Genomic DNA, 12,204 nt, shown 5'->3' with positions numbered 1-12,204 from the left:
TTGAGTCACCCATACAGGACTGCCTGCATAAAATTCACAAATAAAAACAATATTTTGTGGCTTTACATTTTTTATTAGGAATAAATAAATCTGATAAAAATGAAATGGGTGATAAACATGATATAACAGTCAAACTTTGCAAGAAATGACCTTTATATAAAAGACCCTTATAGCACAATAGAAATATTAATAGCACCTTACATGGATGCGCCACACTCCATACATTACCAGCTTTTCTCTTATTCAGTCTCAGCATCATGGATAGCAGGGATTCTACCTCTGGTAGCCTGTCTCACATCTTCACAGCTAAATGCAATAGATAACTTTGGTCTATAATTTTGAAGAATGCTCCTGTTTTTGATATCTAAAAAAAGGAGAAAACGTCTGTTTTGTGCGTTACAAATTCATTTTTAAGGCTACGTAACTATCTTTTCTTGTCTCTGTGCGAAATGTATCTGTTTAGAAGGTATTTATATCCAACAGTTTTCTTCATATCTCCCATTAAATCAGCAGTGCAATCATCATGATCTGTTTCTTTTACCTTAAAGCCACATAAGTTTTCTGTTCCAAAGTCATTAATTTGAACCTATTCATTATGTGCCTCGTGTCTGAGTTTAAGAAGAAGTCCTTATCTCATAGTATTTTTTAATATCCATTCTTTGTTCAATCTGATTAATCTATCAGATTCTAGTATCTGAATATCAATAACAGAATGCAAGATCATGATCAATTTACTGTCAGGCTTACCTAATGACAGAATAATAAAACAAGATCCTTCTTTTTTTATTTTGTTTTCTCTTTCTTTCTCATTTCATTTTAACAGACAGATATTTTCTATAAGAATCAAAAATAACTGGAAAGCATTAAGGGCTGAAACTACTTTCAGCCTTTAAAAATATAGGACATTCTAGAGAGTATTAAGGCCTTGATCATTATCAATCAGTGTTGTCAGTAAGCATTTGAATAAATATGGCCTCTTCATTTATAGTTTGATAAAGAGTACCTGTGCAAGTAACTGCCAGAAAAAGTGGACTAGCAAAACACTTAAAAGGTTAACTCAATTAAACAACAAAAAGCTCTCTGGACATCTTACAGCAGAAGCATTAAAGGCATTTTATTTGTATATGATTTTTGCATAATCCCTTTTAGGAATTCAGATATTATTTGTTAAAATAAATTTATGTGTCCAAAATAGAAGAACTATGAGTACTCCCCTCCAAAATTTCCCTTCAGATTATAAATATTGCAGGTGTAGAGCAGTGGCACTCAGTCACTCCAGCCTGACAATCATTATTATAAAGGCAAAATAAAGACATTCCACCACCATATTCAGAAGCTCTGACCTATTCAGTTTGACAGTCTGCTGTAGATGAAATTACAGCAATACAAAATGAAAGAAGCAACAACTAATTGAGACTGATATCAGCTGTTGAGAACTTTCAACCACATAACATTATTATATAATGCACGTAGTAAAAGGGCACATGTTAGCAGAGACAGCTTGTGTAACTATTCAGTCTAATCCACAGAGTTTAAAGGCATTTTCTAGCCATGGTTTCCTTTATTTAAGGTCCATCAGCATTGAAGCAGGGTTCTCCAAGTAAGATTTCCACAAGTTAGAAAACCGGGCCATGGTAGCTCCATCAATGATGCGGTGATCAGCTGACCAACTCACATTCATTATTTGTGCTTTAACTACTTCACCTTTGCTATTAAACCGAGGAAGGACCTAAAAATCAGAGGAAGGACAAAACCAGAATTATTAAATTAAATACTTTCATTAGCAAATCTGCTTTTTCTTGTTTTTGCTAATTTGTTGAACTAAATTACAATTAATTTTGCTGAATTAGACAGACAGCAGTAGCACCATGCTAAAAACCAAGACCTTTCCATTACTATTTGTGTTGTGGATTAGAATATATTGCAAGCTTGCATAATGAACAGTCACAGCCTTTTTCCACCTTCATGGAAGTACTGAAGTAGTAAAAGCTTTTCCTGACTCCAAAGTTTTCCTCCTGAATAGTTTATTGCACTCAGTTCTCAAAGTGGCAGTTTCCTTAAAGCGCCTCTAAAAAAAAATGCTCAGAGGAAGAACATAGAGGTAATTTCAGTTAATACTCATTTCATTTCCAGCACTGAGCTCCAATGTCTGTATTTAAGAATTAAACCCTGAGATTCAGAAAATATAAAACTGCCTTCACATCCAAAATTCTGTATGGATTCAGCTACCTGGCTTATGAAATTGAACTTCATTTTCAGAATACTTCTCAAGTTTTCTCCCTCCTGATAGCAAAATTGCTATTGCCACGTTGCAAAACTTGCAAAACTGTATTTATATTTTTTCTTACTAACCCGAAGGCTAAACATAGATGTGATAAACAGGATTCTGGAAAATAAATACAAACCTTTGGTGTAAGAAACTTCTAATTAAACATTTGGTATGTGCATAGTCATTTGAAAACACCACAAACTTTTCAGTCATGAGCTATGCATTTTCTCTGCAACAAAGACAGGCTCCATGTTCCATTTTTGTTAAGATGACCTTAGCTAACACTCTCATCACTGAGATAAAGTGAATATACCTGTATCTTTCCAAGTGCTCCAATAGCTACTTCAGGAGGTAGTATCACTGGTTTGGCATAAGTGCCACCAATCTAGAAAAGAAAAAAATGAGGTTATTATTTAAGAACTTTTTTTAAGCTGATTGCCTCTTGAATTAATTGCTACAGATTTTGTTCTTGGCATATTAAACTTCAGTAAAGCTGCATTTCAGAAGCAGCTCTCATTTTCCCTGTACTTACTGTGCCAATATTTGAAAGGGTGAATGTTCCCCCCGTGAGGTCACTTGTTCCCAGCTGGCCTGCAGAGCCCAAGGACTGGAGGCGATTTAATTCCACAGCAATGTCAAACACACTGCAGACTTGAACATTTTTCACGTTTGGGACAATTAAACCTTGCTCTGTGTCCATTGCAACTCCAATGTTGTGTGAAGCCTGCAGCAAATGCCATTAACCAGACATTAATATAAGCTGTCAACATAAAATGTATTTTAGGTAAAAAGGCACTTCAGTCACATTTTCCTTATTTATCTTTTTAACCTGGAAAGTGCTGTATTTAGTAAGCAACTCCTGCAAAGAACTTTGAGGGGAGAAAAGGATATAATTTTTTTTAAATTAGCCTCACATCTGCAAACTGTAAATTGATGTAAAAATGCCACCTTCAGAGAATACAAAGTCCTGGAATCAACTTCACACTGAAAACATTGCACTTTAGGATAATCATATGTGTAACAAAACATAAATAACATATTTTAAAGAGAACACTAAAATTAAAAAGAAGAAAAAAAAGAAATCTGGTGTGTTCATAGTCATCTAAAAACACCATAAACTTTTCAATCATGAGCTATGCAGCTTTTCTGCAACAAAGGGAGACTCCATGTTCCATTTCCACTACAGATGACTTTGCTAACTCTCTTTTTATGTTTTAGAAGGAATATTAGGATGCTTAAAGATATTTATAAAACAGCACAAAAAAAGTTTGTACTGCAAGGTGCAATTAGGTATCATTTAAGAAAATAGATACTTGCTTCCCAGAAGTATCGCTTTGATCAGGACTGTAGGGTTGAGTGCTGGAACAGTTGAACTACCGTGCACAAAATCCCCAAAAATCGTTGTATTATATTTGAAATGTTCTCATTTTAAAAGCTTGGCCCATATTCAGGTGAAAAATAGAAAATTAATATATTAATATGCATTTTTGAGGCAAGTCTGAATAACGAAGCTACTTTTACCTAACAAACTAATGCAATAGGGCCAACAATACATCAAATCTAGATCTCAGACACTGAATGCACAAATTATTTTCCTGCACAACACCAAAATTTTGGTTCTTATAATTAGCTCAGACATTCTGAAAGGTCCCTGTTAGACATTACTTTTCACTTTCTGCTCACAACATTTATCCATAGTTTACAAACCTTATATGTGACATTTTGACAGTTCTCATCCAAAGAAGCATTAAGAATGGGATACTGCAGCAATCCCAGAGAGGCTGCCTGTTAAATATAACAAAAGAAAACAAAATAGATTTTTATAGTTTATAAGCAGAGAGCTTCACGGAAAAGAAGTAATGATAGGAGAAAATTTAGATTAAGAACAATATGGAATGAGTGTTTAGGCAGCATTCTGAGTGCTATAGCATAACCAGACTAATCTGTACATTCACTGCACATGAGCACAACTGCCTGCTTTTCTGAAAAACAGAAGGAACAAAGTCAGTGACCTAAGGGATTCTTTAGCAATACAAATATTACAATAATAGTTTTCCTGTGATCTGCCATAACTCAGATGATAGAGATACATCTACAACAGTCATTGAACAGATTTTGGCAAAACCTGTGTATAAGTACTCCAAAGAGGGCTCTGCTGCAGGCCTCACCTTTATGAAGAAAGGCATAAAGGAAAGCTTAACTCCACGCATTTCAGCTAGAGGTTTCAGCTCTTCTCGCAGCTGAACAAGCTGAGTCAAATCAATCTCATCAGAATAACCAAAGTGGGGGATCTTCAGGGCTGCACTCATAGTCTTTACCATGGCCTTCTGAAAACCTGGAAAATATTCATTGTCTTCTTAAACCAACAAAATGAGCTTCTGTGAAGTTATGGTGAAATTTCATCTGTTTCCATTAACCAAATGACACAACTTACAAAAACCAAACCAAAACCAAAGCATAACCAAAGAAGAACAGCATAAAGAGCACTTACTGAGTTGTTGAGTTCATAGAACTCAATTGTGACAACTGTAATACTCCCAATTATATTACTGCATCTCTCTCCTATGTATGTATAAATTTGAAATCATAGTATGATAATCTGCATTATGCTTTCCAGCCTCTCCAAATAAACACTGCTTGAAAGGCAAGGAAAAAATTTTAATCGTCCCCTTTTAAAGTGATTTTTTTGTTACCTTAGTGTCTTTTATGGCACTGTTCTCCAGAACAGGTGTGAATGCTACTCAATAATAGTGCAGTATGCTTTTACTAAACACTGATAATCCCTTAAATTCACTGCACTTCACCACTAATTGCATAATGACTCCTACCATGACAAATCCATGTTTAGAATTCCTACCTGTTTCAACATACTCTTGAAGAATGAGCAAGTACAATTTGCAGCCCAACTCCATCCAACCAAAACATGAACAAATATTTAATAAAATAATTTCAGCAGAAATGCTTCTTACAGAGAATGTTTTCCTAAATGCTCACTTGCATAACAACCACATGAAACACACTCCCATCAAAAGGAATCAGCTACTCACAGAGCAACAGCTACTGGTAGTCTACCATGACCATGGCCTCAAGACTATTTTTCGTGATTTACCTGTTACAGGTTCAGTTTTATCTTTCCCTGCAAATGCAATGGGTCTGGGAGCAGGTACGGGGATTTTGCGCGCTTTGTCCTTTGGAGCAGCTGGCACAGCCTCTGCTCTCCGCTGAGGTGGGACAATTTCAGCCTTCGGGGATGGAGGCAAAATAGCTCCTGTTTGTTTGGCCAAGTAGTTGAGTATATCTTCTTTAAGGATTCTGTTATCCTTTCCTGTCCCAACAACTTCACTCAATTTAATCTGAAAAGTACATAACAAGCAGTGATACTTTAGTTTTACAGCAACATAAAAATATCTTCTATTGTGAGCTATGGTTAAAAATCATTCCCATTTCTGATCCAACATATTTGCAGTTTTCTGTTCCTTTCTGTAGTTTATTAGGTATTCAACATAGTGCAAATCATCCAAAAGTCCCACTAGTCCCACTAGGTATTTGACTGCATACTTCAAGCACAATCCTCTTCATTTCTACAACAATTTTCACACTGTAAAATGTATTTGAAAACAAGTGTTTCCTCTAGATCAGTGCTCTTCTAGTCAGTCAAAATGCCATGTAAAAGCTGGGTAAAATGCAGCAGGACCTTATTCAGCAAACCTACATTGTTCTCCATGGCCAGGCGACGAACTGCAGGGGTTGCTAATGTTTTGTGACCTTTTATCTCTTGGTGAGTGTGCTCTTCATGAGACATAGGAGGTGTTTCAACAACATCTTCTTCTGAGGCAACACCTGCAAACAAAAAGAAAAAAATTAACTTTACTACATTGTAAGCATTTGTTAAATTCCAAACTCAACCATTCTGTGAGAGCTGAGTTTTTTACGATTTACTTTGAGTTAATGTGGATGGGAACACAGCTTGCTAAAGGCTGCTGCTTAAGCTAAATATTCAAGAGGAAATGGCTAGGAGATTTAAACTTTGATAAACATCACAACTTTCTCTACTCAAATTTCCTGACTTTATAAAGGGAAAAAAATCTTTGAAGATTTTCAGGAGGAAAAAGCAAGCTTCTCTGCCACTGATTGTTTTATGACAACAAACATAAAATATTCATGAGAAAAAAATGGCTTACAATACCTTTTGAAGCATCAATTTCAATGTCCACTAGTGGTTTTCCAACAAAAGCAATATCATCTATGCTGTAATGGAGTTTTCTGATGATGCCATCATAGCGACTGGTGATAGTAACAGAGGCTTTGTCACTCTGCACCTCACAGATGCTGTCAAACTGAGACACACTGTCACCTTCCTTTATGTACCTGGGAGGAAAGACAGGCTACTGGGAAACACAGTCAGTGTAAAAACCTGTGCTGTGTATTCCTTTGGTAAGTTCAATAATATACATCCTACAACATGGAAGTGCATTCCAGACGAGAAAACAAATTCTACATGCTTGATATGTTTGCTACATGCATTTTGTCACAGAACTCTTTGCTGGGTGAAATGACAAAATTATTATGAATATCACTACACACATATTACATTTACTTTAGTAGAGTTTTCCTGTCAGATTATAAAGCATCGAAAAAAAGAATGTTTAAGTTTAATCTGAATGCAAGGAAGTTGTTAGTTCCAACTTGTCAATATACAATCAGTTTCAGAAAGGAAATGGATAGTAGGGAGCACTGTCTTCATGCAAAGAGAGGTGTTTGTACAAAGAGCAAGGCCTTTCAACACTGCCTTCCTTCACTGTACACTTTGATTTTGTTTAATCCATTCATCACTGGCTTTTTACAAACAATTCAGAAGTTCAAATCTTTTACTAAAAGCAATAGAGGAGGGGTACAGGATAAAATTATGTTCATTCTTTAGACTAGCTATTTGTTTCTAAAGCTAAGTTTAAGTAAACATAACAAAAGACAGGCCACCTGAACACAAAAAACATCAATCACTAAAGGAAAAGCCTATATACAGTTGCATCCCTTTCCTCCCAATTCTTCCACTCACAAATACATGAGACTGCAAACAAACAAAATAAAAAGCTCAGTATGTACAAGGTTCCAAAATGTGCAAAATGAAACCTGAAAAACTTGACTAGTAACCCAAAATATATTCTCAGTTAATTCATTGATCACACACCTAAAGCTACTAAACTACCTGCTGATTTCTTAGTGTATTTCCAGGAAAGCAGAGCTTACCATTCTTTTACAGTCACCTCTGTAATTCCTTCTCCAATGTCAGAAAGCTTAAACTGGACAATTTGGCCACATGAAACTTGAAACATAGAATAAGAAAATACAGCATCTTTAATATTAAATACAAGTTACCAGACAGAAAAATCTGAATGCATCAGAAATAATCTACATATGAGCCATATGCAAACCTCTAACATAACACTCATAAAATAGCAAAATAAAAGAAATTATTTTATTATGAAAAAGATTACCAGCAGATGTTCTGAATAATCGCTGTTGATGACTAAACTTGAGGGCAGATTTGTCAAACACGCACACATATTTTGATTTTATAAAGCGAATGCTGCTGCACGATCTAACGCGATGAATGCAAACCTGGGGAGAAAATCTCAAGGGTTAATACACTGCAGGTAGAGCCCATTTAATATCCCCCAACAGTCAGACTAAAATAGTTTCATTCTAGTCTATGTAAGAGAAGTTCTTATGGAACACAATTACACTGAATGCATTCTTGAACATACAGTAACCTTTACATTAGCAAAAGCTTCGCCAGGTTTTAGCTTCTTTCACTAACACAACACATGGGGAGATCAAAGCCACGGGGACATAACCAATTAACAAAAATCATGACAGCATTTGGTGAGTGATTCATTGCTATTGTTTCTCTCAGAAATTAGCTTAATCAGGACAGGCACACAAAAAGCACACACACTATCAACCACATCAGGTATCTGAAATACTCCTATCCAGGATGAATGCTGGAAGGTTTCCCTAGACTGCACAGAAAACCAGCATATTTGTCCCATCAGAGGTTTATCAGAAGTACTAACGAAAGGAAATTCACACCACAGGGCCCAGAGAGTTGCCCTTTCATTTTTGTTCCTATAGAGGAGGCAATCATCTTCAAGTAAATATCACCTTAAATCAGCTTCAATGATATTTTGTAATAACTAGCCATGAGATGGTTTTCTTTTATGGTTATAATTATATTTATCCAGAAATCAACTTTAAAGAGTCTAAAGAATTTTCTGAAAGATTCTTCAGACAAAACTTTATGTTTTAAAGTCTCTTCTAATCAGTCATGATTGTGATCATAAGCAAAGTTGGTAGTGCTTGCATTGACATAAACAGGTATTTTATTAAGATCAACACAAGTTAGTTCAGACGCATTCTTATCCAGTAAAAATTATTAAATTTAATGTAATTTTGGTGTTATGTTGTCTTAAAAGTGCTGTATAATTTATAAAAATAACAATTTATCTGTAGATACTATCTCTAACTAATTTAGAGATATGAAAAAAAATTCAGGTGCTACAATGTACCTCAAGTAGCTCAAAACTGTAAAATTTAGAAATTATCTTCTTAGAGGAGCCAGAAAACAGCATACCTGCATGGGAAAGTTCATTTTAACTTCTTGTTTAAAAAATCCTTTCAGTAATTACAGAGCATATGAAACTTCTTGTTTCCCTCCCCACACCCCAAATTGTTTAACTATTTGCTATCACTTTTCAGAGTTTAAAAAGTACATTATTCAGCAGGCCATACAATTCTGAACTGACAATGTACTCATTTTCTCTATTATTTAACCCAGCACTGCAAGTTATATTTAATATCCCCTTTCTTTAAAGAACAAACATTTATACAACACAGTCTATCATGATGGACACAACAAAGTTATATAATTTGAGTTACCTTTCAGTTGCCTGCCACTAAGATGGTACCTACTGATCTAGAATGAGTATTTTTCTAATTCCTATAACAAGCAAATACAAAATCTTTTCATTAGTCCTCCAAACAACTTTCTATATTCAACAATCAGGTAACATAGCAATTTCAAGCTATGAAAAATCATACTCTAGGAATACATTTAAAGTTCACATTAAATTACAAAATGGGTATACAATGTACATCTTCACAATCCTGTTTTTCTGCTATCTTTAATTCTGGGTTTCTTCCCACTTGAAGATTACATGTTTACATAAAAATGTCACCAAAAAATTTTTTCAACTAGATCTTTTTGTCACAAACTTGCAAAAACTCTCTTTTCTCTTTACATGACCCTAAATGAAAAACATTCAGTATTTACCTGTGAAGATGATCACAAGGAGCACATCAAATCTCTGAACTATTTCTAAATGTGAAGTTTCACAATGATTTCCATGTGATTTTTAACCTTTGGTTACCAATGCAGGTAGTGAATTAGTAATGTCACTGCCAAAAAAAGAGACTGGTGTTGTTATTGAAGAGTTACCATGCTGTTTCATACTATATCTGTAGGAAAAATTCAAAACTACTGCATTTTTAAAACTGAAATCTTTCTGATTTTAAGTTTTGCAGATTCCCTACCAAAAAGTTGCTGTGCTAGTATGTTAAAGTAATAACACAGGACACAATCTCTTCATAGAGCAGTGTTCCTTACAAATAAGGAAAAAATTAAAATCCATAAAACAAAGAGACTGTGTTTACAATTTCAGCATTTAATCACCATAATACTGGTGTAATGCCAAGCAAGGAAATAAAAATGGCACATAAAAGACAAAATTAGCTCTAATATCCATAGCATACCCATCTATATAGTTTGATGTCTGGAAAAATCTATCAGTTAACTCCAAAGATAACTGGTAGTACTAAGCTTGTTAACGTGGCTACTGTTACACTAAACAGCAACTTAAAGGCAACACTGCCACAGCACGGTAACACCTTCCCTGTGCAAGCCTGGGATGTGCAGTGACTCTGGCAAAAAGGAGCTGAGGGCCACTGGGTCCCTCACTGGCACTGAGGCCGCAGCAGCCAGGCTGACAGAGCACAGTCTGACCCCAGCCAACGGGGCAGCTGAGGGCACTCCGGGGAGCTGCTTTGCCTCTCAGGTTCAGCTTTGCTTGTTTCCTTAAAAACAAGCCAACTCCAGCTGTCTAAGTTACCACTGATCCTGAAAATGTATGCTGGCCTCAGACCAAAATAGTTTTAAGCAGCCTGGAGAGAACTGATTACCTGATGGAGTAACACTAAATTTCCAAGTCAAATTGAACAGTTCATGCTCACAGGCAATGACTCTGCATTAAAGGATATTGCTATGCTGAACTTTCTTGACTTCTGTCCCACTGAGTTATTTTAGAACATTTCCTCACATTGGCTGTGTTTTGCATACATATTCTATATTTCCGAGTATATGGTTACCTATACACTAAAGCAACATCCCTGGTCATGTGTTTTAATCAGATATCATCCCTCATCCAAATACCTGGCACGTGTCCCAGTGTCCAGGTAATTGCCATTTCCCTACCACTTCACACAAAGGCTCCCTGGCTCAGATTCAAAATGTGCTTGCAGGAAACACACACTATAAACCAGCCAGTTCTATAGTTCAGCATGCACATAGATAAGATGAGTGTTTCCATCTTATCAGAAGAAAGATAAGATTAAGAGTAGAAGGTTAGAAATACAACTTAAAAGAAAGTGCTATTTTTAATGCTTTTAATTAGTAAAATTATTTATAAATACTTATAAGTTACTGGCTGAAAACTGGATTACAAAAGTATAATTTAAAAATTCCTCATCATTATGCTTTAAAATTACAATATGAATTATTAAGAGAAAAAACATACTAGAAACTGGAATGGATCCTTAATTTTGTTTCTAAATTTCAAAAATTATTTCTTCTCTGACATCCCATAAAATAGGGATGACATAATAGGAAACCAAAGCTCTTCACAATAGCAAAAAGACTATGATACAGGAAGACAGAAGAAAGCATGAACTAAGTCTATGTTCACGAAATTTTAAGTATCTCAAAAAGGCAACCAAGTAGATTCACTTCTTATGGTAAAGTATCTCAACTACTTTTCAAGTATCAAGGCTCCTGGGATTCAAAGAAATACGTTTCCCTTTTTTGTACGTGTATCCACACCGTATCCGTGCAGATGCGGTATGCAAAGGGAGCTGATGCGTGGGCGGAGAAGCGGTGATGGCAGAGCAATGCATAGGCAAAGCAATAATGGGATGACTTAGAAATAACAGAAGAGGAGGATGTCACTGTCTTATTACAGAAAGGCAAACGTTTCTTTCCTAGGGAGCATGGGCAAGGGCAGCGCGGGGGGAGAGGGTGCAGTTCTGGGGGTTCCCGTGCCGCGCGGGGGGCGGTCCCAGGCACTGCCGGGGTCCCGTCACCTGCGCGGAGCAGGGGGAGCGCACAGCGGGGAGGGAGCTGAGGCGCTGCCCGGCCCCGGACGCCGCCGAGGCGGCAGCTCCGCGAGCGCGTCGTGTTTGCAGAGGCGCGGTGCGCGCTGTGCGCCCGCCGGGCGGCAGGAACAGCGCTCGGGGATGCCGCGAGTTATCTCTCCCCCCCGGCCGGCCGGGAGCGCCGCCGCCCGCGGGGTTCCCGCTCCCCTTACCAGGCGCCCCGCGGCTCGGCAGCTGCTCCTCAGCGCGGTCACGGCCGCCATCTTACCCCGGGCAGAACGGCCCCGCACACACCCCCGGCACAGCCAACCGGCGGCGGCCGCGCCGCCACAGCCAACCAGCAGCGGCGGGGGCCGCGGGCCGGGCTGGGCCCGCACACGCCCACGGGAGGGACCGCGAGAGGGTTCCCGTGCGGGCCAGAGCCGCGAGTGGCCGTGCACGGCGCGCGGCTTCCCCGGGCCGCAGTAGCGGAAAGGGCAGCGCGAAAAGCCCGGCCATTCCCCATACACGTG

At 37.7% G+C, this 12,204-nt stretch overlaps 1 protein-coding gene across 2 annotated transcripts; it reads right to left on the bottom strand.

Annotated features, from left to right (window-relative positions):
* Positions 1-52: 52 nt before the first annotated feature.
* Positions 53-12,150, bottom strand: DBT (dihydrolipoamide branched chain transacylase E2). Of its 2 annotated transcripts, XM_071436159.1 has the most exons (12): positions 11,905-11,977; positions 8,836-8,900; positions 7,765-7,888; positions 7,517-7,592; positions 6,456-6,637; positions 5,982-6,109; positions 5,379-5,622; positions 4,438-4,604; positions 3,977-4,054; positions 2,802-2,993; positions 2,583-2,654; positions 53-1,729 (listed from the first exon to the last, which is right to left on the bottom strand). In XM_071436159.1, exons 2-12 carry the CDS (start codon positions 8,896-8,898, stop codon positions 1,562-1,564), a joined length of 1,494 nt encoding a protein of 497 aa, XP_071292260.1. In that variant the 5' UTR covers positions 8,899-8,900; positions 11,905-11,977; the 3' UTR covers positions 53-1,561. The 2 variants fall into 2 exon arrangements, with proteins under 2 accessions (XP_071292260.1, XP_071292259.1); XM_071436158.1 differs by lacking the exon at positions 8,836-8,900 and having other exon boundaries at positions 11,905-12,150.
* Positions 12,151-12,204: the final 54 nt, after the last annotated feature.

Source organism: Agelaius tricolor, unplaced genomic scaffold (genome assembly GCF_023055355.1).
Source record: "Agelaius tricolor isolate 1412-34295 unplaced genomic scaffold, bAgeTri1.0.p SCAF_11, whole genome shotgun sequence".
Classification (NCBI taxonomy): Eukaryota; Metazoa; Chordata; class Aves; order Passeriformes; family Icteridae; genus Agelaius; species Agelaius tricolor.
This window is presented reverse-complemented; position numbering and strand designations above follow the sequence as displayed.

Bases quoted from the DNA above. Each gene is read 5' to 3' on its own strand.
- DBT (XM_071436159.1), bottom strand. From the start codon at position 8,898: ATGCTGTTTTCTGGCTCCTCTAAGAAGATAATTTCTAAATTTTACAGT. The intron at 7,593-7,764 runs GTAATCTTTTTC...CTATGTTTCAAG, and splicing joins ATTATTCAGAACATCTGCTG to TTTCATGTGGCCAAATTGTC. The intron at 4,605-5,378 runs GTAAATCACGAA...AATATTTTCCAG, and splicing joins TAAAACTGAACCTGTAACAG to GTTTTCAGAAGGCCATGGTA.